At 35.9% G+C, this 26,618-nt stretch overlaps 5 protein-coding genes and 1 pseudogene across 7 annotated transcripts; all 6 read left to right on the forward strand.

The window, feature by feature from the left end:
* The first annotated feature begins 568 nt into the window (after positions 1-568).
* LOC106452917 (transcription factor bHLH62) lies at positions 569-3,121 on the forward strand. Its single transcript, XM_013895109.3, has 8 exons — positions 569-1,423; positions 1,505-1,657; positions 1,753-1,818; positions 1,928-1,996; positions 2,112-2,183; positions 2,306-2,509; positions 2,601-2,703; positions 2,789-3,121. Exons 1-8 carry the CDS (start codon positions 773-775, stop codon positions 2,830-2,832), a joined length of 1,362 nt encoding a protein of 453 aa, XP_013750563.2. The 5' UTR covers positions 569-772; the 3' UTR covers positions 2,833-3,121.
* Positions 3,122-10,556: 7,435 nt separating this feature from the next.
* LOC111206519 (probable glucan endo-1,3-beta-glucosidase A6) lies at positions 10,557-12,625 on the forward strand. Its single transcript, XM_022703558.2, has 3 exons — positions 10,557-10,899; positions 10,976-12,271; positions 12,380-12,625. Exons 1-3 carry the CDS (start codon positions 10,851-10,853, stop codon positions 12,415-12,417), a joined length of 1,383 nt encoding a protein of 460 aa, XP_022559279.1. The 5' UTR covers positions 10,557-10,850; the 3' UTR covers positions 12,418-12,625.
* Positions 12,626-14,300: 1,675 nt separating this feature from the next.
* LOC111206520 (UV-B-induced protein At3g17800, chloroplastic) lies at positions 14,301-16,629 on the forward strand. The gene is made up of 2 exons (XM_022703559.2): positions 14,301-14,877; positions 15,702-16,629. The coding sequence occupies exons 1-2, from the start codon at positions 14,519-14,521 to the stop codon at positions 16,450-16,452; spliced, it is 1,110 nt and encodes a 369-aa protein (XP_022559280.1). The 5' UTR covers positions 14,301-14,518; the 3' UTR covers positions 16,453-16,629.
* Positions 16,630-17,319: 690 nt separating this feature from the next.
* LOC111206237 (translation initiation factor eIF-2B subunit beta-like) lies at positions 17,320-20,008 on the forward strand. Its single transcript, XM_022702687.2, has 10 exons — positions 17,320-17,439; positions 17,551-17,621; positions 17,694-17,848; positions 17,927-18,217; positions 18,637-18,766; positions 18,838-18,945; positions 19,066-19,168; positions 19,253-19,378; positions 19,469-19,662; positions 19,777-20,008. Exons 2-10 carry the CDS (start codon positions 17,569-17,571, stop codon positions 19,847-19,849), a joined length of 1,233 nt encoding a protein of 410 aa, XP_022558408.1. The 5' UTR covers positions 17,320-17,439; positions 17,551-17,568; the 3' UTR covers positions 19,850-20,008.
* Positions 20,009-20,212: 204 nt separating this feature from the next.
* LOC111206238 lies at positions 20,213-21,893 on the forward strand (annotated as a pseudogene).
* Positions 21,894-23,067: 1,174 nt separating this feature from the next.
* LOC111206244 (glutamic acid-rich protein-like) lies at positions 23,068-26,381 on the forward strand. 3 transcript variants are annotated; one of them, XM_022702702.2, is made up of 5 exons: positions 23,073-23,199; positions 23,687-23,796; positions 23,882-24,185; positions 24,274-24,898; positions 24,974-26,381. In XM_022702702.2, the coding sequence occupies exons 3-5, from the start codon at positions 24,102-24,104 to the stop codon at positions 25,453-25,455; spliced, it is 1,191 nt and encodes a 396-aa protein (XP_022558423.1). In that variant the 5' UTR covers positions 23,073-23,199; positions 23,687-23,796; positions 23,882-24,101; the 3' UTR covers positions 25,456-26,381. The 3 variants fall into 3 exon arrangements, with proteins under 3 accessions (XP_048615336.1, XP_022558423.1, XP_022558422.1); XM_048759379.1 differs by lacking the exon at positions 23,687-23,796 and having other exon boundaries at positions 23,068-23,199; XM_022702701.2 differs by having other exon boundaries at positions 23,687-24,185.
* Positions 26,382-26,618: the final 237 nt, after the last annotated feature.

Here is a 26,618-nt window from a genome sequence, read left to right on the forward strand (position 1 = left end):
AATTAACTTCAAATTCAAAATAAACTAAAATAAAAAGATCATTGTAATAAATTGTCAATAACGGAAATAAACTAACACCAAATCACATCAACTAGTTTTGGTTCTCTCTATCATCGTTCACTTCATTTTCTTTAAGTGGCACAGTGAAAAATCTTCATCAAAATCTAAAAATCATAAATATAAAACTGAAAAGGGAAAACCTAACTTTTTTTTTGTCAGCATCTAACTTTTTAATTGAAAACTTAGAATATAAAATATAATCTAAAAACTAAAAAAAAGTAAAAGTTATTTATTGGTTCAACCGGTATCGGTTTCTGGGTTATAGTAGTTTTTGTGAGTTTCTAAATATTGAGTTTTTTATAAAACGCAAACCAGATTTTTTCTAGGTTACCGGATTTACCGGTTTAACCGCGGGTCCGGATCGGGTTTCAAGACACGGCTCCTAACCCACGAATTCCACCCGTTACGGCCCAGCACACAGAAAATTCTACTTACTTTAATTCTAAAACTCTATTTCCATTTATAAGAAACTCATTAATGTTTTATATTAATAAAAATTATTAAAACAACTATATAAACCCTTCATCACTGCCTTTAATGAGCTCCCCCCCCCCCTCTTCCTCTCTGTTCTTAGCTTTTGGAAAATTGCCAACTTTATTGTCTCTCTCTGATCTTGGTTTAATTAATCACATTTGATTATAAGAGTTCTTTTTAATCTGAATTAAGATCTGTACGCTTAGTTTTATTTCATTACACAAAGAGTTTGAGCTCAATGGACAACGAGCTGTTTATGAACGCAGGAGTACTTTCTCATCCGTCTGAGATGACGTCACTGTCTTCTTCTTCTCCTCCGGCGATGCTAAACTGGGCTTCAATGGAGACTCATCTACTGGAGCAGAGTATCACTCACAATGTTCCGCGTGATTGCTTTTTTGGGGAAAAGTCAACGGAACAGAGCATCTTCGGGTCAGCTCTGAACTCACTCGTGTCTCCACCACCGTCGGAATCTAACTTCTCCGGCGGAGGAGCCGGAGAGAATTACGTCATCAGAGAGCTCGTAGGTGATTTGGGAAACATCGGCGATATCTACGGAGCTCCGGCGAGCTTCGGAAACGGCTCCGGGTCTTGTTACGCAGCTCCGATGATGAGCTCTCCGCCGCTGGATGCATTTTCCGGCGATTCGAGATTCGCAGAGAGAGCCGCGAGGTTCTCGTGTTTGGGAAGCCGTAGTTTTAACGGCAGAAGAACCAACGGACCCGTTGCTGAAACAGCGTCAATCAACGGGGAGATGACACGTGTCTCGAGCAACTCAGCTCTCAAGCCTCCCGCCGGCGAATCCTCCGGTGAATCTTCCCGGAAAAGAAAAGCCAAATCCAAGGAGCATTCTCCCTCCACCGCTTCCCCATCTCCTAATTTATCAAAGGTTCATATAATTTCTATAAAAATTAAAACATTTATAGTCAGAATATTTTCAAAATGTGAATTTTTTATTATTATGTTTTAGGAAGTTGAAGGGAAGGAAGATTCTGATTCAAAGAGAAGCAGAAAGTCACAAGAAAATGGAGAGAACACGAAGTCTCTTGATCCATACAAAGACTTCATCCATGTCAGAGCTCGACGTGGCCAAGCCACCGATAGTCACAGTCTCGCAGAACGAGTCAGTAAAATTTATATTTTTCTTACTGAAGTGATATGTTTATGTACTTATTTAGACTAATCATTATTTACATGTTGTTATTTTCATTTTTAAAGGTTCGAAGAGAGAAGATAAGCGAGAGAATGAAGCTGCTTCAAGAACTCGTCCCTGGATGCAACAAGGTGCGAGTAATTCTCATTGATTGGTTAATTTGATTAACTACTGATTGATTCGTTTTTAGTCGTGGTGGTTTAGTTGTGCTATTAAATTAATTGTTTTTTGTACAAAAAGGTTACTGGGAAAGCACTGATGTTGGATGAAATTATAAACTATGTCCAATCATTACAACGACAAGTTGAGGTAATACCACTAGATCATTGGTCCGCTTTAAACTCTTTCCATTATTTCATAATCACTTTTTTTATATCACTACACGATTACGAAAACTTTTCTTTAATTGTTTAATAAATGGCAGTTCTTGTCAATGAAGTTATCGTCAGTGAACACCAGGCTGGATTTTAACATGGACGCTCTCATGTCAAAGGATGTAAGTCACCGTCACAAATTGAAAATAACGTTTAATAAAGAAATTATAATTGACAATTATTAATAACAATAATTTATTTCTTGACCAATCGTGTGTGTCTATATTGTTCTGTTTTCTGACAGATATTTCCTTCAAGCAACAATCAGCAAGTACCTCAGTTAGAATCTTCATCTCATATCTTATTGGCTGATCATCATAGTCATACTTTACAATTGAACCCAAATGATTCTTCCAATAACATAATGAACCCTATGGAGACTTCTGAAAGTAGAAGCTTCAATTCTCAGTTACCAACACTTACCCATTTGACAGACTCTATTTCTCAGGTCTTTATTCTTTTAACAGTTTCTTTGTTTAACATTTAAATCCTCATTTCCATTTGCAACAATCTTGATCCTATCTTTATTTTGTTTTCAGTTTTCAACATATTCTGAAGATGATTTACATAGCATTATTCATATGGGGTTTGCACAAAACCAAATCCGTGAACCGAACCAAGTTCATTCAACTAGTTTTCAAGGTTGGATAGTTAACCAATATATTATTTTCCGTTTCGTTTTATATGAAAGGCTATAATTTGAGACGTGGAGTTTTGTACTATGCAGGTCCATCAAACCAAGTACCATCACACATGAAAGCTGAACTTTGATCAACCATTATTTGCACTTACATAATAGTATTGGAGTTTCAGTTAATGGTCTCAAGGGATAGAAAGTAAGAAAAGGATTGATGGGTGTACATAACGAGAAGCTTAAATTGGACCACACCATTTGCAAATTCGTTTCTGTAATCATCTTCATGTATATCAAACAACATCTTCTTTTCACTCTTCTTTTTTTGTGTGCCCTTGTTTTGGTTTTATGCTCCGATTCATTCGTGGGGCTCAATTGTCTTGTGTTGTCACCCACTGTTATTATTATCGCATTCTTTTACGCTTTTTTCTTGATGGGTTTACTATCATTGTAAGTCTTAACCCCACTATACTATGGCTATAATTTAATCAATTAACTTCCACCAAAAGAGCATGTCCATTGATAAAACTTCAAGTGATAGAGATGAGTGTTTGTCATGAGAATTTATCATTTGAAAACTTTCGAGAAATTCACGAAAACTCCTTTTAACATGTGTCTATTACTGAGTGGTTTATTATTTCAAAAATTAAAATTTAATTTAAGTAGTTATGTTATAATAACCTGTTATTGTTATTTTCGTTTAAGCATCTTAACAATGAAGTTGATCTAATTAATCTTCTTGTTTTCTCTCTAATGTTCTTTGGTCTAATATCTCATAAAAGTTACTGTTTTGATTGGTCTAATACGGAGTATCTTACATTCAAAAACTTTATTTCCATTTTATCAGAAACTCATTAATATCATATATTAGTAATTAAAAAATCTAGACAACTATATAAACCCTTCGTTACTGTCCTATTTTATAGAGCTCCCCCCTCCAATGGATTTTTAGATCAAAGTTTGTCATGAATTTTGTCCATTTGAATACTTCTGAGAAATTCATGAAAACTCCTCTAAATGTGTGTATAGACTAAATGGTGCATTACTTTTAAAAATTAAAAATTAAGTAATTATATTATAATGAAAGACTATTAGTATTTTTGTCTTAACAATGAAGTTTTTTTTTTTTAATATTTACTATCATTAATCGATCCGAAAAATCGGGAATTCAAGTGTTGTCTACAAGCTTGATTCGAACAAAATATCTAAATCAACACATAACACCGCTAGCTTCGTTCGCCCGCCATACCGACACCTTCCGCTAGAGCACTCTGTGATCCTTAGACTATCAAAATCCGTTCTCAACCGATGATGAAACCACATCAAAGGGCGGGGTTTACCTCGTTGCCTTGGATGCCGGTTCTTTGTGTGTCATCACCGGAGTAGCTGGAGAATGATGATCTCCCCAAGCTTGCTTACTTCACTGACATTAAGCACCGAGCCGCATAGGAAGAAAGGCTGAGCAAGAACTTACCGAAGCCTCGAAAATCCTATGACCGAAGTTAGAGACACCAAAGTAATTCGGAGACCACCATTGGAACCTAACCAGAAAAAGTCGAGCTGCCATTGCCATGAAAGCCATCCAAGAACAAGCGCTCCAATCCTGCAAAAGAACGAGAAAGATCCGTCTACTCAGTCCACCAAGTGACCTTCCGAGCACAGGGATGACAGACCCTTCACCAAGTCTCCACGTCACCTCATCACCCGACTGACTCAACCGAGCAAATCACCAACGCCCTGGCCCAAATCTGGAAACCATATTTGGTCGGATTGCGCTTGTAGACTATAACCTCGTCGGAGACACGAAGTTGTAAGTCGTCGAAGCGGACGGGAGCTGAAACCAAGGTCAATCGCTATGACCTCTCTATCCTGTTCTGGATCGTGAGCTGGATGGATAAAAGAAGAGTAGTCGTTGAGAAGAGGCTCATACAACCATAGACGACAGAGTATGCTTACGACTCTTAAGCTACACGCGAGGACTTCTCCGCAAATCCGCCGCCACACGACCACTTATTTACAGAGCACGCGCCGGCAGAGAGACTGACGTCTTCTTTGAACACCGGAGAAGACAATAGATCGTAGCAAGACGCCGAGCTACAACCCCATTGAAACCCAGCGTTCCACTCCACTTCGACCACCGCCGAGATGAAGGAGCTTGAAAGAACAGAGGAGAGAAGCCATCCAAGACTCATGCGCCAAACACCGCCTTGACTTCGAAATAGATCGGAAAAGGAGAAAACAAATCCGCCGAAGTCAAACCCTAAAACGCCGACCCAAATTCCTCAAGACCTATGACGCCTCGTTGCAACACCAGCAGTTAGACCGGAGCACCTGACCTAGGATTCAGACGCCACAACCACCACCAGGGCTCCCGCATATTGACAATAAAAGAGAAGAGAGGAAGATGAGCAAAAGGAAGATGAGAGGTTGAAGTTGAGAGAAGCCTCCGGCGCCGGAGCTAATGCGAGCTGCTTAGAGGAGCGGCCTCCGGACGCCGGAGCAGATCGAGATCTAGGTTTTTTTTTTTCGCTGATAAGGTAGAGGGAGAAGAGGAATTTTTTTCCAAATACTTAACATGAAGTTGCTCTTACTAATCTTCTTGTTTTCTTCTTTAATAAAAGTTACTGTTTTGATTGGTATACAGGCTGTGACATTAAAACTGAAAAGTTGATATTGAATTTTCTTTCTTTCTTTGCAGCCCGGTTTACATAGCGTGACATATATATTTGTACAAAATTATGTGTAATTTCCACAAGTGTTTTAATGATTTATTTCAAACGATTAACATGTAGTACTATAGATAGCCTATTCATGACTAATAAAGCAACATAAAATCTTGTTTGAGTAATAAAATGGTTTTTTGATAAAAAAAAAACATCAAATCTTAGCTAAGCTTGATTTTTATATATCACGCAACCTCGTCAATGTCAAATTAAATGTTAGATCTCGTTATTTGAATTTTTTTGATTTGATCGTTGCTAGTGTTAACCAGCTGGGTGAGGTGTTCTGTCATTTTCTACGTTGTGTTGTGTGGCAAGTTCTTCAACAGAAAAGACACATTAAAAAGTCTAATATCAGTGGTTATGAGCACAAAAGCCAATTTTGATTAAATAGAGCTTTTATATAGTGGGATAACGCCGTGATTTATGGAAATTCTGTAGATCCAATTGTAATCTTTCAAAGATTCTTCATGGAACACAGAACGTCTCTCTTTCTATTTCACCTACTATAGAAACCAGAACCTTCGACAACAAAGTATCCGAGCACAAAATGTCTAATCAATAACCTAGTCTTCGAAATTTGATTAACAAATGTTTGGCGCAATCATAAGAAATGATGATAACACGCAAACCGAATGTTCGGGCGAAGCAGGACGATCACATACGTATATATATATACATATATACGATATCTCAAAAGTTTTGGTATATCTGTTGCTGATCGATCTCCTACTGAATGTTGCGCGAATTATAATAACTACTTGATCTTGACCCCACCCCTGCGCGTATGTTTGATTTAATTTATGTTCAACGTAAAATCATAAACGGTTAGTTTTATAAAAAATCATATGCGTATTTTTATGTTTTGTAATTTACATGTAAAATAGAATATATTATTTTTATAATATAGATGTTTGATAATTATTTTTTCATTTGTACATATATTATATTAAAAAAATTATAATTTGATGCAGTTCGATGTAATTATACTATTCATATATTAACCTGTTGTTTTTTTTTTGTTAATTTATTTTAAAATGAAACAACATACTAAAAATTTTAATTTTTTTTGCATTAGTTTTCTATGAATTATTATTAATTTTATGATATTTTTTTTTTAAAAAAATTGAACTCTCAAAGTTTTTATATTTGACTAAACTAAATAGGATAATTTAAAATTTTGTTTATATAATAGATACTATATATTTCAACTTGTGTTTGTATTTTAATCACAAAGAAACAACAACCATTGTAATTAATTAATTAAAATTGATTTTAAATGCAGTGGTAAAATCTGTAAATAAAAAGAAATACAAAAAGGAAGTACTTAATTTATTGCAAATACAATGACTAAATATATAAATAAAAGGAAGTACTTAATATGTTATCCATGTTTCCAAACAAGTTTCATTTATCATGTTATTCATGTTTCCAAACAGTATCAAAAGGTACTTCCGTTTTAATAATATAGACTAGCTATATCTTGATCTGCGCCCCCGCGCGGATGTTGGATTTAACTTGCGTTTAATGTAAATTTATAAACCATTGATTTTATAAAATGTCCATTTATATTTTAATGTTTTGTAAAATATATTTAGAGTAGAATATATCATATAATAATATAGATGTTTGATAATAATTTTTTATATGTACGTAATATTATATTTATAATTTTATAATTTGATGCAATTTGATGTAATTGTAATATTCATATATTAACCTATTGATTTTTTGTTTATTTATTTAAAAATAATTTAATTTTTTACAGTAGGTTTTTATGAATTATTATTAATTTTATGATATTTGGTTTTCTTGAAAATTGTATTGTAGCAGATTAATATATACTATATATTACAGTTTGTATTTTTATTTTCAGGAAAAAAAAATAACAATTCACTGTAATTAATTTAATTTTTTGATTTTAAGTGAAGTAGCATATTTGTAAATAAGAAAGAAATGCAATGGCTAAATGTGTAAATAAAAAGAAATATTTAATCTTCTATCCGTGTTTTAAAACAATTCTCATTTAATCTGCTATCCAAGTCTCCAGATGACAAAATCTGTAAATGAGAAAGAAATACAGTGACTAAATATGTAAATAAAAAAATATTTAATCAGCTATCTTTGTTTCCAAACAATTTTCATTTAATATACTATTTAAGTTTCCAAACAGTATCAAAATATACTTCAGTTTAATAATATAGATGAATTATTGTTGAAATAATATAATTAATTAAATTGTTAAAGTAATTAAAATATGAAAATAAAATTAATAGATACTGCTATTCATATATCCAAACCAATTTTATTAAAACTTTTCCAAACGATCTCATTGTATTTCAACTTTTAATAATATAGATTCAACAGAATGGGCCACAATAAATCTGCGAATACCATCATGGGCTTTTACTACAACTTACTAAGACGTGGATTTGTAAGTGGACTATTTTTGGGGGCTACTTGTTCCGCCCAAACAGATCAACTATTAAACTATACTCCAGCACAAGGGATTTTTGTTTTGGGCTTTTGAATAAATTATGTAATTTCTCAAAGTTATATCAACGGGTTAAAGATATGTTAAATTCGAGGACTTAAAAAAAAAAACCTATGTTAAGTTTTCTACTGTATATACAGTAAACTTAAACTATACCTACAGAAATATTCTAGACATTGTGAACTGGGTGGGCAAAAATCCTAAACCGAACCGATCCAAACCAAACCAACCGAAAATAAACCGATCCAAATCAAACCGTGCTCTTTACATAACCCAATTGATTCATGTTTTACTCAACCCGAATGGTTCAGTTTGATTCAAACCGAACCAAACCAATAATCCAATATATATATATATATATATATATATTAACATATTGTAAATTTTAGTTAAAGTTTCTTTTTCCATTTTTTCTTAACTTCCATATATTTTTAAAAAAATCCAAATATGATTCAAATAATCCTAATACCTAAATATTGTACTGAAAACAAAACCTATAAACTATAAGCATCTAAATCATAGCCATCTCGTTTCGTTCATCTTCTCCAATTTTCATTCCCTAAATTATGTAATAAAGTTATTATAGGATCAATAAAAACAAAAAGATAGATGCAAATAGTCTTTTAGTTAATAGGTTTTGGAATGCTTACAAGTCTTTGTTACGCTAATTAGATTACAAATAGTCTGCTCTTTGCTTATTGTATTTCTTCCTTTGACGTGGTTAAGAGTTTTGTCATCGAGCTTTAAATTGTTTTTTGTTTGATAGATTTTTAAAGAACCAAACTAAATCTAAACCAAACCGAACTAAACCGAACCAAACTAAGCCCAAACCGAACCCAAACCAAAGCTACTTTGGTTTTAATTGGGTTGAGTTTTATAAAACCCAAATTAGCCAAACCAAACCGAATCCAAACCGAACCCGAAACTAAACCGATATACCCACCCCTAGTGAACAGAAGTATCAGAGAATACAAGTATAATTATTAAAAGTATTCAAAACAAGTTATTATTGCATAAACAAGTACACAGAAGGGTGGATGCTTAAATTAGATTTCCTATAAGATAAGTGACTGAACCATGAAAGCAGACCCGTATTAGAGATCTACTCCCACATAGAAAGTATCTAACAAAGAATAATTCTCAGAGAAAGAAAAAAGGACAAAAGTACAAAAGGAAGAAGATAAAGAGAGATTCTGTAAGAGGGAGGGGCACTATAATGTCGTTTTGGTTTCTTATAACTTTGTTTGAGATTTGGATATACATATCCAATCTAATCAGGTTGAGATATTGATTCGGACGGCTAATTTAAACCATCCCTACCATTGAATTTGGTTTACCAGACCTCAAATAGTGAAATGGGCTGACTGACTATATGTATGATTTGTTTATTGTCATTATTATTGCAATGATCAAATGAGATCTAGAGCATAGTGTCACATCACATCATTAAAGCACAAGAACGTTACTTTTTCGTTTTTCTCAACTCTCACTGAACTTTTACTTATTTATTACAAGAGACCGTTGAGATTTGTCTAGAAATTAAGACACCAATGAACACTGTTTTGTAGCTGTATGCGTATTTATATTCATAACCTTTTCTCTCCAAACAATCGCCAACTCGTTGAAAGACCCGAGATTAGTACAATATTAATACTACTACTTACTAGAGGAATCAACATTAATACATTTTTAATGAACAATGGGAGTTTAAATGATTTTAAAATCATTTGATAATAGTTCTTCAATTACCCCATTCCCACTGGCTAATTACACAAGTAGCATTAAAATATGAGCTACACTAAAACCCAAACGGAAACATGAATATTAAAAACCTAATGGTAAATATACCTGAACTGTGCCTACCTTGAAATGAAAAAGTCATTTGTCTAGGGTCTTTTTATAATGTAAAATTTTAGGGCCCCTAATCTCTAATTTATTTTGTATCTAGTAAATGTAATTTAGTTAGTTTTTACCAGATTTCAGATCCATTTTTTGTTTGAATTTTTTTTTTGTTATAATCTGTTTTAATTAAAATCCTAGAGACTATAACTCTTTTTAAAGTCATCAACTTCTAAGTTCTAACCCATGCAAATTATGATGATTTACTGAAAAAATCACAAAAATAAAAATTGATGAATTTTTTGTTGACTTTTAAGGTTTTATCTATTATTATCTGGTTATATATATTTTGTATCATTTGCTTTGAATGTAAGTAAATGTCTTATATAGTAACTAAGTTTTAGAGACTTTAATATTCTTAAAAGTATCATCATTTTAACACAATTTTAACCTTTATTTTTATGTTACTAATTTAATACTTTCCATCACATTTTATATACTATGATAATTTGGTGAAAATTTTCAATGAACCAAAATAAATTAATCAAAATTTTTACATTCTAAACTTTGTGTATCATCTTTTATTTTCTTATTTTTAATCCATGTGGCAAAAAAAATTATTTTGAATTATTTCATTTTAAATATACTACTCATAAAATTATATAGACAAAAATATAATCTCGCCTCAGAGGTCTCTGTATCTCTTCGCACGGCTTTGAATGCACACTTGGGTAAGAAACAATCTTTTTAGTTAATACTTGAAATCCAGTTACATATTACACTAAGACGAAAAGTAAGCATTCACCGTACACCCGAGGTCGAGAAACTGGTCATGCATCATGTAAACGCAGTAGCTAAAAATAGTTAACAGTCTTCTGTTAATACAAACGATGTTTATAATACATTGTATGTAATAAATACAGTGCACTGTACGATCTTGTTTAATACTCAAACCAGTCTCTTCTTTTAATGTGGAGCACGCAAACACTAGCCATTAAATATCTCTCCACTCTTCTCTTCTCTTCTCTTGTACGTTCCTACCACAAACTCATATCTTCTCCACAAACGAAGAAGGAGAAGAGCTTATCTATCAGCTACCATCATGAGTGTTCTCCATCTCCTCACTCTCTCCCTCCTAATCTCTGTTTCAGGTATAACCACCTCTCACCACCTCCATCAACGGCGGCTTAATATCTCATTCAAAATGTTAATTCTTTTTTCTCACAGGAGCAAAATTCTCCGGCCGACCAGGAGTCAACTACGGCCAGCTCGGAAACAACCTCCCGTCACCGTCCGACTCAGTCAACCTCATCAAATCCCTAAACGCGAAAAGCGTCAAGCTTTACGACGCCAACCCATCCATCCTCGCCGCACTAAAGGCCACCGACATCGTAGTCTCCGTAATGGTCCCCAACGAGCTCATCGTCAACATAACCAAATCCAAAACCCTCTCCGACGACTGGATCAAATCCAACGTCCTCCCTTTCTACCCCTCCACCAAGATCCGCTACCTCCTCGTCGGCAACGAGATCCTCTCCTCCCCGGACTCCGAGCTCAAATCCGCTTTAGTTCCAGCAATGCGCAAGATCCAACGCTCGTTAAAGACCCTCGGCGTCAGAAAAGTCAAAGTGGGGACCACGCTCGCCATGGACGTCCTCAACTCCTCCTACCCTCCTTCCAGCGGCGAGTTCCGGTCGGATATTTCCGGTTCGGTTATGAGACCGATGCTACAGTTCCTAAACCGGACCAAATCGTTTTTATTCGTCGACGTGTACCCGTACTTCGCATGGGCCCAAGATCCGGCCCATATAAATCTCGATTACGCCATTTTCGAGTCCACCAACGTAACCGTCGTGGATCCGGTGACGAATCTCACTTATCACAACCTCTTTGATCAGATGATTGACGCTTTCGTCTTCGCGATGAAACGCCTCGGGTATCCGGATCTTCGGATCTGGGTCGCGGAAACGGGCTGGCCCAATAACGGAGACTACGACCAAATCGGAGCGAATATCTACAACGCCGCCACTTATAATCGTAACGTAGTCAAGAAACTCGCCGCCGAGCCGCCTGTAGGTACTCCGGCGAGGCCCGGGAAGGTTCTCCCGTCGTTTATTTTCGCGCTTTACAACGAGAATCAGAAAACGGGTCCGGGTACGGAGCGGCATTTCGGGCTCCTGCATCCGAACGGGAGTCAGGTTTACGAGATTGAGCTGTCCGGGAAGACGACGGAGTATAAGGAGTCCTTGCCGGCGCCGGAGAATAATGAGGTGTACAAGGGGAAGATATGGTGCGTTGTGGCGAAAGGAGCGAATTGGACTCAGCTTGGTGATGCTCTATCGTACGCTTGCTCGCAGGGGAATAATACTTGTGACCCGATTAAACCGGGTGGATCATGTCACAAACCGGATTTGATGGTTTTCCACGCCAGCTACGCCTTTAGCTCTTACTGGGCTAGCTTTCGGAAGGTCGGTGGGACTTGCTACTTCAATGGGCTCGCCACTCAGACCATCAAAGATCCAGGTTAGTCATTAAACAAACTAATTCGTGTCAAATTAGTTCCGGTTATGTTTAAACCGGAGAATGATTTCGGGTTTGCTAAATTGTTCAACTCTATTGTTGTTTGACCAGGCTACGGACGCTGCGAGTTTCCTAGCGTGACATTGTGACGACTTACGAGTTACGACAGTGTCGTGAAGAGAGAGAGACATACGAGGAAAGACCGCAAGGTGTTACGGCTCTGATTAGCAGACCTGGCACGTTAAACCGCAAGATGTGTATGGCTTGATTACTAGAAACTGCAAGATGTTGTTTATTTAATTTGTTCACTCTCGAATAATAAAAACTCATGAGTAATAAATTGGTTTTGTCTATTAACGTGATGATTCTCTTTTTTTGGGCAACACGTGATGATTCTCTAAAGAATACGATACCAAACTCTTTTTTTTTTTGAACAACACCATAACTCTTTTTCACTTTGCAATTAAAAGTCAACCCCTGAACTTTATCTGTTTGCTTTTCACTTTTATACAAAGGTGAAAGGGTTGTATTTGCACGTGACTTAAGAATTAACAACTTCATATATACATGACGAGACCAAAAAGCAAAGATCTAACCTTCAAGAAGGTAAAATAAATAAGAACGAATAATATGCTAATACAAATACTGAACGCCAGTTCAAATCCAACGTATTTTTTTTCTATTTAACCAAATCTAAGCTCTATATTTAACATTCATACTATAAATCTAAACATAGCCTTAGGGCATCTGCCATCAGTGAACCCCATGGAAAGGGTTCACAAAATATTTTTTATTATTATTTTTTTCTGTTTGATTTTTGTTAAAAAAAATAAAAATTAATTAATCGGACCAATCGCGAGCCGCCATGTGCCGTGGGACTCGCGCTACAGTGATGACCGGGATTCAGTGCAGTGATCCCGCAGGAAACATGTTCACTTCTTTTATTTATTTTAATATTTTTTTTTTTCGAAAATTGTGTGTTCAGTGACGCAAATGCTCTTAGTAGTCTTGAATCTCAGTCACTGTCTCCGATTACCATAGGAATGGGTAAACTCTATCGCAGGTTGTGGACCCAAAGTGACAAAAGACGTCAGACAAATAATGTATGAGTCAGCTATGACACGAGCACCACTTATCTTATCAATTTTTTTGCAGGCTTATCTTATCAATTAACAATTCAATAACTCGATTCAAGAGGCATGGCTCATTCAATACGCTGTTTCTACTTGGTAGAAAATTATAAATTTATATTTATAAGTGTGTATGTTTCCAAAAATAGGAAAGTATGTTTTCAGAAAGCGGAATTCAATCTTGAAGAAAAAACGGATATAACACGAAACATGTTACATATGCAAATGCTACGGACCAGACGATAAATCAAAACTAGAATAACTTTATTATAGGGAAAACGATTAATGTTTACCACGATAACGAGTTGTATCAGTTCCACTCTACAAGTTAACAGAATTCAAATTTTGCTTTTTATTTGTACTCAAAGCCGTGTTTCAAGTGAAATTGAGGTGATGATGTTAACTTAACTAGTACTAATATACTAAACAAAAAAAATCAAATACTAATAACTATCCTAATGATTGTGGTTTAGAAATTGGATGTGTTTTTATAAACATGGCTTTAGATAACACGAAGAGTTCCAACCACATAATATTCAAAGACAAAAAAAAACTGACGGGCCATCTTAAATCTGTTTTATATCATTGTCAATAATTGAGATTAGGTGCCAATCTACACCAGAAGACCACTATAACATTATAATCTATGGGCTTACATATAAAAATATTAACCACGTATCATGAGTGTTACTAGGAATCTCGAAGTTTCTCCATGTTATTTACACACTATACTATCAGACAAGTGGGTCAATCAGAGAGATGCATGCAGTCAAAAGAGGATAAACTCGAGAATAAGATTTAAAAAACAAATTGAGTAATTATTCACAGCCAATGACATGTAGCCACCTGTCAAGTTAGAGATAAGAGAATAGAAGCCAAGCACCCACCGTGAGTCGTGACCGACTCCAAGGAGCCCACAGAAAAAAAGAAAGAAGGAGAATCAGTTTATTTTGAAAAATTGCAAATAGAGAAGAATATTTAAAAAGATACTCTCTCAAGCCTTATCCAAAAAATACGCCACTTTCTCCCACTAATCTGCTGAAAAAAAACTAGTCTTCTCCGTAACTCTCTCCACCACTGATCCTTTACAACTGATTCTAGGTTTCCTATTCTTCTTTCAATGGATACTTGTCTCTCAAATCAAGCGGCGCTCTCGTTTCTCCCCTCGCGTCTGAGGAGACAGAGCGGCGACGGAGGCGGAGGAGTATTTTCCCTCCCTTCGATGAGGAAGGTACAGTATAGATCGATGGTTGTGGTAGCGACTGCGGGGCAGAGCCGGTGCGAGCCTGGAAGCAGCCTTAACGCGCCGCTTGAGCTGCGATCGGCGCAGGGGAGGTTTCTGAGAAGCGTTCTGCTTAACAAGCGGCAGTTGTTTCACTACGCCGCCGCTGATGAGCTCAAGCAGCTGGCTGATGAACGCGAAGCCGCTTTAGCTCGTATGGCTCTAAGCTCTGGCTCCGACGAAGCTTCTCTCCACAGGTCCGTCAGCGTTTACTTATTCTGATTCACTACTTCACTAATCATTCGTAGACTTGGATACATATATACAGAAACCTGTGAAATATCATTGGATACTTGTGTACATGCTGTTTTCGTCTCCAACACGTAAGCTTGTACACACTGATTATGAGTTTTCTGATTCTTTTGTGTTTAATTAGTTGAATTCTGTTTATAGTGATCTTAGAATCATACTAATGATATACCTATGTTTTATTTATTTATTTTGTGTTCTCGTATTTTGCCTTGCGAAGCAAGTTTTGTTTTAGGGTTTGTTTGGACTGGTTTGCTTATCTCAACTTTTCTTGTGGTATTCTTCATGGACTAAGATAATTTCATCCAGCGTTGATTTACTACTTCTTAAATTAGATTGACACTGTTTTACTCATCTGTGTTAGTTTCTTGCACGTGTTATCAGCTCTCTCTCCACTTATTGTGCTGTCTCTGCAGCTCTTTCTTAAGCTTAAATTGCATGTCGGACCATCCTATACTCTGTTTTTATGGTTTTAATACTCTTTTACTAACCCTACTTTCTCTTACTTTGCCTTGTGATACAAGTGCTGTTTTAGGGTTCGGTAGGGCTGGCTTGCATTTCATAACTTTTCTTGTGATAATTTAACTCATCGTTGATTTACTTCTTAAGCCAGATTAACACTGTCTTGTCAGCTCTGTCTCCACTTATTATCCTGTTTCTGTAGCTCTTTGTTAAGCTTAGTTTGAATGTTAGACCATCTTATACTCTGTTTTTATGGCTTTGGTGTTCTTTTTACTAACCCTATTTTCCTGATTTTCTGTGTATTTGGCAGAAGGATAGCTCATCTCAAGGAACGTTACTGCAAAACAGCAGTCCAAGACATAATGTACATGCTAATATTCTACAAATACTCCGAGATACGCGTCCCTCTCGCTCCTAAGCTCTCTAGATGCATCTACAACGGAAGACTCGAGATCTGGCCTACAAAAGACTGGGAGCTAGAATCAATCCACACCTGCGACGCCCTCGAGCTCATCAAAGAACACGTCAGCGCAGTCATCGGGCTACGCGTCAACGCATGCGTGACCGACAACTGGGCAACGACGCAGATACAGAAGCTCCATCTCAGAAACGTATACGACGCCTCCATCTTGTACGGTTACTTCTTGAAATCCGCTTCCCTCAGGCACCAGCTCGAGTGTTCCTTGTCGGATCTCCACGGAAGTGGGTACCTGAAAGGTCCCGTCTTTGGCTCCTCGTTCACGACGGGGACTTCGCAGATCTCCTCCGCCAAGGAGCAGCTGAGGCATTACATCACGGGGTTTGACGCCGAGACGCTGCGGAGGTGCGCGAGGCCTAGGACAGAGGAAGCGAGGAATCTGATAGAGAAGCAGAGTTTGGCTCTTTTCGGCGCGGAGGAGAGCGATGAGACGATTGTGACGTCGTACTCGAGTCTGAAGCGGTTGGTTTTGGAGGCTGTGGCGTTTGGTACGTTTCTTTGGGACACGGAGTTGTATGTAGAGGGAACGTATAAGCTTAAGGAGAATGGTAATGCAGAAGAGCAAGAGAACAGAAGCATATGAATGCGAAAACTTTCATGATCCCTTTTGGTGTAGTGTGTATATAATAAGAAGTTTCTGCTGGATATCTCAGGCAATTATTTCTTGTATAGCTTTTTGCTTAGTTTGAAGTTGTTTCTACGGCTGAATAAGAATATGGTCCTTATAAAGAAATAAGGAGTGTTAAATTTTATCGGTTTAGTTGTTATAGTTTCCATATTTGAAAAACCAAAACAAAATCTGAACCAACCGTGAAATTAAATGCTAAATTATACTCATTTATTCAAAATTTACATATTTTAGTTTTCTCTCCCATCTTAATAAAATATATTACATCCGTTTCAAAAAAATGTATATTTTAAAATTTTCACATTTATTAAAAAACATATCAGATTTTAGTTACCAATACATTATTTTCCCTTATTAACTATTTCCTATAACTTTTAACCAATAGAATTTTAATAAACACAATTATGTTTTTTAAAATTTATAATTTGCAGTTAATTTATACATTGAAAATGTAAAAAATGTGTTTTTTTGAAACAATTTTTTTTCTAAAACATAAATCTTTTAGAAACGAAGGAAATATTAAACTTCATTTATATATGCATAATTTTTTGTGATTATTTTTTTCACATCATTTTACACTAATAAAAATTCAATAAGTATAATTAAGTTTTTTGAAATTTACAATAAATAGTTGATATACATTGAATATATAAAAAATGATCATTTTCAAACAAAAATTTAATGAAGCAGAAGGAGTACAAAATAATAAAATAATTCCATAAAATGAAACAATTAGAGCATTTGGAATACGGTTATTTTAGCGAGGTTTTCGTTGGGCTTTAAAGATGAAAGCCCAAAAAGGCCCAAAACTTTAGACCTATCAAACTCCCATTTCTCACTAGAGTGAACAAACTGGTCATCTTTTTCAATTCCGTTTATCTCTCGCCGGAATATTCTGTCTACTTCAGCTCCTTATCGTTCGCCACCGTCGCGTATTCGCCGGTAAGCATACATCCTTATCTTTTATCTCCCGCTCCTTTCCCTTGGGGGCATTTAGGCTCTCTCATTCAGGGTTTATGAAATCTTAACGCCTCTGGTTTCAAAATTTCTCAGTGATTTTGGATAAGGAAGATGCCAGACGTACAATCAACGGTGTTGGAGTTTGTTAACAAGCTCAGAAAACGGTATACATTTCTGTAATTTCGTAAAACCCTTTCGTTTAGAGAGTTTCTGATTTGATCATATGGATTATACAGTAAGATTGAAGGCTCACAGGCTACAGCCAAATGCACCGTTGAGCTACTCAGGTCAGTGATCTCTCAACAGCGAGTGCCTCACTCAAACCAAGCTTCAGCTCTTATCGATGCTGTGAAAGCCGTCGGTGAACAACTGGTCGCTGCAAATCCTGTTGGTATGTTGTGATTTCAAATTCTCTTTAATCAATCAAAGGAATGATTTTTTTTTTTGTTGGATGTGATGATTTCTGTAGAGCTTGCGGTGGGGAATGTAGTTAGGCGGGTTTTGCATATAATAAGGGAGGAGGATCTCTCTTTAGCTACGGCAGCTATGGCTGGTTTGGACTTGCTTGACGCTAGTGATGACGATGGTGAAGATGATAACTGCAAAGGAGTTGGGTATTCTGCTATGTCTGCGGCGGTTGCTGCAGCTGCAGCTAGGAGTACGCTACGCCCTCCGTCTTTGCAAACGCTTCTCGAGGGGACTCCTGAGTCTGCGGCTGTTCCGTACACTTCTTCGTCCGGTGCTGATTCCGAAAGCAAAAGTAAGTGTACCTTTCTCCATGGCTGTGTCTCTTCTTTACAAGTGTTATTCTTTTTATCTGTAGAACTTTATGTTGCCTGGTTTAGATATGGCCTCGATGCTTATGGTTTTGTTTTGGAACTGTCTAAGACGGGGACTTTAATTTGAGTGTAAATGGGAGTTTTAGGCTTGGGAAAGTTTAGGAACTGTAGAAAGCGTTATGATTCTGGTAGTTCTATTGCTGGATTTCTCTGTGAATTTGTGTTGCTGAGTTACAGAGGGAAACAAAAGATTCAATTTCTGTTTTTACAGTCTGGTTTTAGGGGGTTCATCTCGCTTTGTTTGAAATTATTTTGATGAATCAATGGCCAATGTTGTGTTTGGTAGCTAGAATATTTTCATTACTTGTTGATATTAATGTGGTGAATGTACTTCTTTTAGCTGCGGATAAAAGTTCAATAACTCGGAAGCTGAAGCATGATGTTATAGAAGGAGTCAATCACCTGATCCTCGAGATTTCCGGTTGTCATGAGCAGATCGCTGAGCAAGCTATAGAGCATATACATCAAAAGTACCTTTTTGTCTCTGTTCCATTTTATTATCTGTAACTTGCAATAGACCTGAATGCTCGTTTTTTTTCAGTGAGGTGATTCTAACCCTGGGTAGCTCAAGAACAGTACTTGAGTTTCTGTGTGCTGCAAAGGAGAAAAAGAGAGCATTCCGCGTATTTGTTGCCGAAGGTGCTCCAAGGTTTGGTGTCTCCTTTTTCCTACGTTTCATAATTACCATTGTTGGTGTCCATATAAATCCGCTGTATCGTTTTTATTGCCTTTCTTCCAAGTTCCAATTCTACTCTTATTCTACTTTTAGGTATCAGGGCCATCTCTTAGCGAAAGAATTGGTAGCAAGAGGTCTGCAGACCACTGTGATCACCGACTCTGCAGTGTTTGCTATGATATCTCGAGTGAATATGGTACATTTTTAGTCCTGCAGTTCTGTATTTTAATGCCCCTTGGCTTTTAAAAATAGATCTCAAATGATGTGTGATAATGGACAGGTTATAATTGGAGCACATGCAGTAATGGCCAATGGTGGGGTTATAGGACCTGTTGGAGTCAACATGGCTGCCTTGGCAGCAAAAAAGCACGCAGTCCCATTTGTGGTTCTAGCCGGTAGTCACAAGGTATGGTTCCAAGTTGAATACTGTGTTCAAACAGTGATTGCTCTCATAAACCTGAAAAATTGACTTAAGGCTTATGTATATAATATACAGCTATGTCCACTCTATCCTCACAATCCGGAGGTATTACTAAACGAGCTGAGATCTCCTTCTGAACTGTTGGATTTTGGTGAATTCTCTGATTGCTTGGACTTTGGAGCGGGTTCCGGGTCTCCCCTTCTTCAAGTTGTCAACCCTACATTCGATTACGTCCCACCAAGCCTTGTTAGTCTATTCATAACCGATACGTAAGTCTCATATTTATATATCTTTTCTTTCTTCTAGATTAGTAAATTTTGATGGCATTACTATATATGTTTTGGTTGTGAAGCTGATGATGGTAGTTCTGATTTTGGTTACAGGGGAGGACACAACCCATCTTACATGTACCGTCTTATTGCCGACTACTACTCTGCTGATGATTTGGTGATGTAGAGAGCTGTTAAGGACTTGTTTTTTTTTTGGGTTATCTGATGACCACACAAACGCTTACTTGGTTGGTCAATTCACAATTGGAGGATATATATGTACATTGCGCAAAGCGGATGCTCAATGCTTGTGAAAGGGAAATAGAAAGAGAACATCTTCTGCGTCTTTCATATTTGTCAGGCAAGTGTCTTCTTTTTTTTTGCTTTCGTGTCTTTTGTATTTTTTTTTTTTGCCAGTTATAAGGGTTCCAAGGTTTAAGATTGTGAGGCCATGCATTGGTTCGGTTCGGTCCAGTTTCTATTATTTTTAATTTGATTTTTTAGACCGGAAACTGAGCCAAATAAAAGTGGGAAGCCCATTAACCATACTACTGCCGCCTTGCTGTGTCTCTATTAAAACAATAATATCAAGAGGGAAGAAAGATGTAGAGAGAGAGAGAACTAGGGTTTACGACCATGATCCAAGGAAGTCTCCGTCTTTGCAACAAGGGAACAAATGTTGTTGTTCCTTTGGATCTGCAGATCGAGATTCTTAGCCGGTTGCCTTCAAAATCCCTAGTTAGGTTTATGCTCGTATCTAAATCATGGCAAGAAATCATCAGCAGCAAGAGTTTCATCAGATTACGATCCTTGACTCGGCCTTTGCGTTTCCTGCTCGTTTGCTACGAATACGACGACCAAACGGGACGCCTAAACTTCAACTTCTTCTCTTCATCTTCTCTATCGTTGTCATCAACATCAATATCAACCACTTTTCTATCCAAAATAACTTTTCCTCTCCGTCGAGCCTGTAACCCTCGTTATTACGTTAATGGTCTGATAAACTTTGGTGATATCATATGCAACCCTTGCACCGGAAAGACCATATCTTTACCAAAGCTTGCCGCTAGTGGAGAAAGTATACGCAGACGCTTTTTCGGATATGATCCTGTCAATAATCAGTACAAAGTATTGTGTATCACCCAGAATCTTGAAGGACACGCAACACCTCAGCTTAGTCGCTATCAGGTATTCACATTGGGAGCTAAATCTAAAAAAATGGAGATTTATCGATTGTGGCATTCCTCACACAGATTGGTCTAGCTGTCTGTGTATTGACGGGTTTGTGTACTACATTGCGAGCACAGACACAGGATTGATGTGTCTGATGAAATTCGATTTGAGCTCTGAGAAGTTGAATATCTTTGCTAGAGCCTCTGAGGAAATGAAAGCTTCGCTTTCACATTTCAACAGTTCTAAAACTTTGATAAACTACCATGGCAAAGTAGCCATAGCCATTCAACGTTCTCACTTAGTGCCGTCAATTGATTTGTTCGTTTTCGAAGAAGGAAAACAGGATTACAAAGCGAAGTCTTTCAATAATCTTCCCCAGCTTAATTTACGTACGAAATGTGTTATTAATCATATGGGTGATATTATTTTTGCACCTAGCCATTACACAAGTGAGGCTACTATTGTCCACCACGATTTCAAGGGAGCCAGTTTTAAGAAGATGAAGTTTGAAGTTGATGTACAGAAAGATTCGTTTCATGGATCAAATTATTTTGTGGGTTACGTAGAGAGTCACATGCTGATTTAAGCTTAGCTAGGGAGAGTTATTATTTAAGCTTAGCTATACTTCATGTACTCTTATCTAAACATGTTAGTTATTCTCTTTTGGTGACATTCACTTTTTTTCCTATAGATAGTATTATTATCATTCTATTAAACTCGACATGTTGTTGCGAGCACGACACAGCAATGTGTCTGATGAGGTTCGACTTGTGAGAAATTTGATATCTTAATTTGCTAGATAGTATCTGAGTAAATGCAAAAGCTTTGCATTTTCAATATGACAAGGGTTCTAGAACTTTGATAAACTAGCATGGCAAAGTAGCTATAGAAGCATTCTACCATGGCTTGATTACTTGATTAGATTTTATATAGGGGGTTTAAGGATGTATTAGAAAAGTTAGCAGTAGCATCTTAAATAAGGAAGGACTTGAAGTGCTGTCTAAATCAAAATTGCACTTGCTTAGTATTTAAGAACCGGTTCTTAGCCGCATTTTCTTTCTTAAAGTTAATAACCGGTTCTTAAATTACGCTAATAATCATACTCCTAATTTACGGTATTTGATAATGGGCTTGGCCCAAATAATTTCTTTAAAAAACCTAAAAAGGCCTTTCTTGTTTTCCTCTCGTTATAAATACCATTAGATTTTTGCGCGGGATAAACATTATATATATATATAAACATTACATATTATGAAAATATTATGAAATAATAAATATATATTGAATAATTAAAAACCAGTAACTATTACATATATAATTAAATTGGTACGAACGTATAAATCAATTTTATTAATCCAAACAATTTTTTTAAAAATTTGATAGGATATGTAATTAAATTTAAATGATATTAACATACATAATATATTTTTAATATTAATGTCTATTAAATGATGCTTTCTACTCATATGTTTTTCTTATCATGTGTATCTTTAATAGCAAAAACTTTAAATTATTGATAACAAAATTTTCATTGCGGGATTAATAATTTTAGTAATTTATAATTTTAAAAAATTTATCAATGTTAGTTCAAAAATTTTATCAAAAAAAATTATTCAAAGTAAATTTTGAAATTAAAATATTTATTTATTCAATATGATTTATAGTTTAATTTAGAATGATATATATACATATATATTTTAAATATTAATGATTAATTAAAGTAGACTTTTATTTAAATGATTTTGTAATCATTTGTATTTTGTCATAACAAAAATTTTAAACCATGGATAGCAAAATTTGAATATGAGACTTTTAACAGTTTTAGTAATTTATAGTCGTTTTTTAAAATTCAAAATATAACATATACAAAAAAATCTAAATTTTTATAATATGGTTATTGTGATTTTTTTTAAATTATTTTAATAGTTTAAAATTAAACAAATTTGATAGATGATACATTATTTTTTTATCAGATCTTTATTATTCAAAATCATTAATTGTCATATATACTTTACCCATATTAGATAATTCCGTAATCTTTATTTAAGGAAATAATAAATAATATTAATAATAAATTTATGGCTAGTTTAATAAAAGCTTATAATATAATTAGATGGACTAGCATATTTATCTAATAATTTTAAGAATCATCCTAGTGATATATGTGGTTAAAAGAAGTTGTATTGTTTCACAAATAATAATATATAGGGGATTTAGCCATTTTAGACCGAAGTTTATCTTTGTCGGGGTTCTCTAGAGAGAGATTCTTTCGTCTTGTTGAAGAACAAACCCAAATATACAAGTAAACCCGACATTCAAAAAAGAAAAAAAGAGAGACACAAACATTATACACAGAAAGAGAAGGTATATATATATATATATATATAGATAGATAGTATACATACTCACCTTGTTGCATGGAGATTTATAGAGAGAGATATCTCTCACTTTCTTCGGTCTCTCCTCCAAGATCTTCCAATCTCCCTTCCTCTCTTGTTTTTATGATTTTCAATTTTCGAAAACAAAACTGTTCCAAAGAACACCGTTGATTCTCTAGTTTAGCTGCAAAAGCCTTTTGAGTGAAATTTCGTTGTTTTCGGCAAAATTTTGATCCGATTGTTACTTGAGAGAGAGAGAGAGAGAGAGAGAGAGAGAGAGAGCTAATTTACGATTTGTTTCTATCTGAATTTCCCTAAAAATCTCGTTTTTCTCACTTCCTATTGCGCCAATTGCACTAAGCAATCGTCGGGTCTTGTGATTTTTTTTTGTTTCGATTGGTTTTAGTTTTTCTAGGGTTTGATTGGATCGGATCCTTGAATTGGACCCTAATTTACCGTTTTTATACTACTAGGATCGTCCCTCGGAGATCAAAGACTTGTCGGAAAGAGTATTCGGGGTTGGAAATTGTAGCGAAATAAATTGAAATCTGTCGGAATTTGATTCACATTCTGTCGGAAAGAGGTTGTCGGCTGCCTATAACGTGCTTTGAGCTTGCTCATATCTTAATCTGAGCTTTACTCTTGAAATGAAATCGGTTTCTTGGCAGGTTCCACTTCATAGAGTATATAGGATCTGTGAAGTGGCTATTGGGTGATGGTAAAGAAAGTTTGAGAGCTTTTAAAGTGAGAATTTTTTTTATATGGTGGGCTGGATCACAGTCTCTGATCTGGTCAGGTGCTATTGGGATAAAGGATTTAGAAAGTAACAAGAGTGGTTTAAAGTATATACCACTTTAAGGAAACTTGAGAGAGGGGATAAAAGTGCCAATGTCTCGTTGCTTCCCGTTTCCACCACCAGGATATGAGAAGAAGAAGAAGATTAGAACCGAGGAGGCAGACTCTTTAATAAAGGTTGAACTCATAGAATCTACTGCTCTCCTTTGAAAATAATGATAGTGATCTTTCTAAGGTCGTAATCGTATTTGGAGTGAATCTGCAGGAAAAGCAGAAGAAGGAAAAGAAGCACAAAAAGGAGAAGAAGGATATAGAAACAAGCAAAGATAGATATAAGGAAGGGAAGGAGAGAAAAGAGAAACATAGCGATAGGAAAGACAGAGAAAAGAGAGACAAAAATGCTGTTGGTGTTCTGCCCAACACCGTGCAGAATAATGGTAACGAAGAGGTTAAGTTTGTACAGGACTTGGCAAGAAGGATTAGCAATGAAGAAGAAGAAGCTAGAGAGAGTCAAAGTGTGGGGAAGAGTAGTTTTCCCTGTGGAGTTAGAGAGAACTTTGCCATGGATAAAAGGTCTGAAAATGTGGTTGGTCGAGTATCCTCTTGGAGAGATCCGAAAGGAACTGAGATTATGGTTCAACCAGTGGGGAAAAAAGAGCTACAAGAGCTGAATCACCTCAAGGAAAGTGTGACGAAGGGTGATAATAAGTCACTGGATAGTGAAGAGATAAAGAAAAGTGAACCGAAGTACACAACACATAGTAGTAGTCAAGAGAACACAGAACATAAACACAAATATGTAGAAGGAGGTTCTATGTTAAAAGAAAGAGATGTAGATAATAGGAATATTGGCAAACGGAAGGATCATGAGAGGAATGGATTCTTATATGGTGAGTCATTCTTAATGTTGATTAATTATTCTACTATTGTTTGTCTCTTAGCTGGTTGTTTAATTGTTATGTCAGAGAATGGATCTAGGCTAAACAAGATACACAGGCCAGTTGCTTCACCAGTGTCATCCGTAGAGAACGGAAGAAACTTGGGAGCATATCAAACTCCTCCGAAGCTTGTTACTGAGTTGCAAGAAACAGTGTGTAATCCAGAGGTCAATGAGCATAGAGTAAACGGTTTCATTGATTCTCAAGAACACAAAAGCCTTTCTTCTGTGGAAGTGAAAGAAAACGGTGAGGCATCAGCGAAAAAGCGGCCTCACTCGGACTTGAAGTATTTGGATCAGATACTGAGTGTACCCAAAAGGGAGGAATTGCATGAGTTTGATGGAAATGAAGAACAAGAGTGGCTATTTGGTCAGTCTGGTGTGAGCTTATCAAAGAGGCCAAAAACAGATTCTACTACTTCGTTGGATGAGACTCTGCAAGTCTGGAGCCAGGCTCTTAGAATAGAATCTACTGATACTGTAGCTCTTCCATATGTTGTTCCATTCTAGTGGTAGATTAGAGAAGTAGTTAGAAAATCTTTATATGGGTGGAAGAAACAGATGAAGCGATCCGCTGATCAAAATCTAAAGGTCAAAGGATTATATGGAATCAAGTGGAAGTGTGAATTGTCTGATGTTTGGAGTTAATACTGGAGGCAAAACGATACTTTGACCCTGGTGGACCAACTCTTGGTCAAGCAGTTGGGTTACATGAACATCATGGTGGTGTTATAGTCATGATAAAATCACAGTGGTCGCACGCACTGGAGTAACAAGAAGTCATGTCTAAGACTTTGAGGTCTCAAGTACTGGTAAAGTGTGATAAGAGGAGCTTACTCAATGGTTTGAGTATTCCAGCAATGATAAGTATGGAGGCAGTGATAACACTGCAGAAGAAACCTGTCAGCTGGATCATGGAAGCAGTCATAAATTCTAGTAAACTCTTGGTTGTTTGTAATCACCGAGTCATAGCAGATAGGTATGGTTTCAAATATCAGTTTATAGAAAGCACCCGAAAAGCAACATGACAGTTTTGGAATGGTTTCACATATCAGTTTTCTCGTTTATTCCTTGAGGACACAGTGAGTATAGAGGGGGGAGAATTGATAAGGTCAGAGTACAGTGTTCTGAAGTAGAAACAGAGTACTGCAGGAAGAGTGACAAAGAAGAAGGAGAAGATGCAAATGGCTTAAAGCTACATAAAGAAGAGTGATGCAAAGACTCTGGTTGAAGAAGTTGGACGCGTGGGATAAAATCGTGCAAACGGTCCAACTTGTGGGTTATCCTCTTTTGTGGAGCCTTCAATTTTTCTAAAATCATTTATTTACATACATATATATATATATAAATATTCATATAGTTATATATAAAATATAAATGTAAATGTAAAACAAAAGATCCAAAGTTAAAAGATTAGTATATAGAAATTTAATAGATTTTTGCTATTATGATGAATAAAATAATAATAATAATAAAATGATTTTTTTCATAATGCCATTAAAGTTAATCATGAGGAATTATTTAAAATACCATAAAGTATTATTTTTAATATTATCTCTAACCAATATATTATAATAATATTATAATATTTGAGTTTATGATTTATTATTTAGGGAGTGGTTGAATTTGTAAACTTTTATAATTATTTTATAAATGATTTTTAAATAATTTAG

Source organism: Brassica napus, chromosome C5, assembly GCF_020379485.1.
Source record: "Brassica napus cultivar Da-Ae chromosome C5, Da-Ae, whole genome shotgun sequence".
NCBI classification, from domain to species: Eukaryota; Viridiplantae; Streptophyta; class Magnoliopsida; order Brassicales; family Brassicaceae; genus Brassica; species Brassica napus.

What these genes read in the sequence shown, in the direction of transcription:
- LOC111206244 (XM_048759379.1), top strand. Translation starts at nt 24,102, where the DNA reads ATGTCTCGTTGCTTCCCGTTTCCACCACCAGGATATGAGAAGAAGAAG. An exon ending in AGGCAGACTCTTTAATAAAG is followed by an intron (nt 24,186 to 24,273) that starts GTTGAACTCATA and finishes GTGAATCTGCAG; the next exon opens with GAAAAGCAGAAGAAGGAAAA. An exon ending in GAGGAATGGATTCTTATATG is followed by an intron (nt 24,899 to 24,973) that starts GTGAGTCATTCT and finishes TTGTTATGTCAG; the next exon opens with AGAATGGATCTAGGCTAAAC.
- LOC106452917 (XM_013895109.3), top strand. Translation starts at nt 773, where the DNA reads ATGGACAACGAGCTGTTTATGAACGCAGGAGTACTTTCTCATCCGTCT. An exon ending in GTCACAGTCTCGCAGAACGA is followed by an intron (nt 1,658 to 1,752) that starts GTCAGTAAAATT and finishes TCATTTTTAAAG; the next exon opens with GTTCGAAGAGAGAAGATAAG. An exon ending in CATTACAACGACAAGTTGAG is followed by an intron (nt 1,997 to 2,111) that starts GTAATACCACTA and finishes AATAAATGGCAG; the next exon opens with TTCTTGTCAATGAAGTTATC.
- LOC111206520 (XM_022703559.2), top strand. Translation starts at nt 14,519, where the DNA reads ATGGATACTTGTCTCTCAAATCAAGCGGCGCTCTCGTTTCTCCCCTCG. An exon ending in GACGAAGCTTCTCTCCACAG is followed by an intron (nt 14,878 to 15,701) that starts GTCCGTCAGCGT and finishes TGTATTTGGCAG; the next exon opens with AAGGATAGCTCATCTCAAGG.
- LOC111206519 (XM_022703558.2), top strand. Translation starts at nt 10,851, where the DNA reads ATGAGTGTTCTCCATCTCCTCACTCTCTCCCTCCTAATCTCTGTTTCA. An exon ending in CCTCCTAATCTCTGTTTCAG is followed by an intron (nt 10,900 to 10,975) that starts GTATAACCACCT and finishes TTTTTCTCACAG; the next exon opens with GAGCAAAATTCTCCGGCCGA. An exon ending in TCAGACCATCAAAGATCCAG is followed by an intron (nt 12,272 to 12,379) that starts GTTAGTCATTAA and finishes TTGTTTGACCAG; the next exon opens with GCTACGGACGCTGCGAGTTT.
- LOC111206237 (XM_022702687.2), top strand. Translation starts at nt 17,569, where the DNA reads ATGCCAGACGTACAATCAACGGTGTTGGAGTTTGTTAACAAGCTCAGA. An exon ending in GGTCGCTGCAAATCCTGTTG is followed by an intron (nt 17,849 to 17,926) that starts GTATGTTGTGAT and finishes TGATTTCTGTAG; the next exon opens with AGCTTGCGGTGGGGAATGTA. An exon ending in TTCTAGCCGGTAGTCACAAG is followed by an intron (nt 19,379 to 19,468) that starts GTATGGTTCCAA and finishes TATAATATACAG; the next exon opens with CTATGTCCACTCTATCCTCA.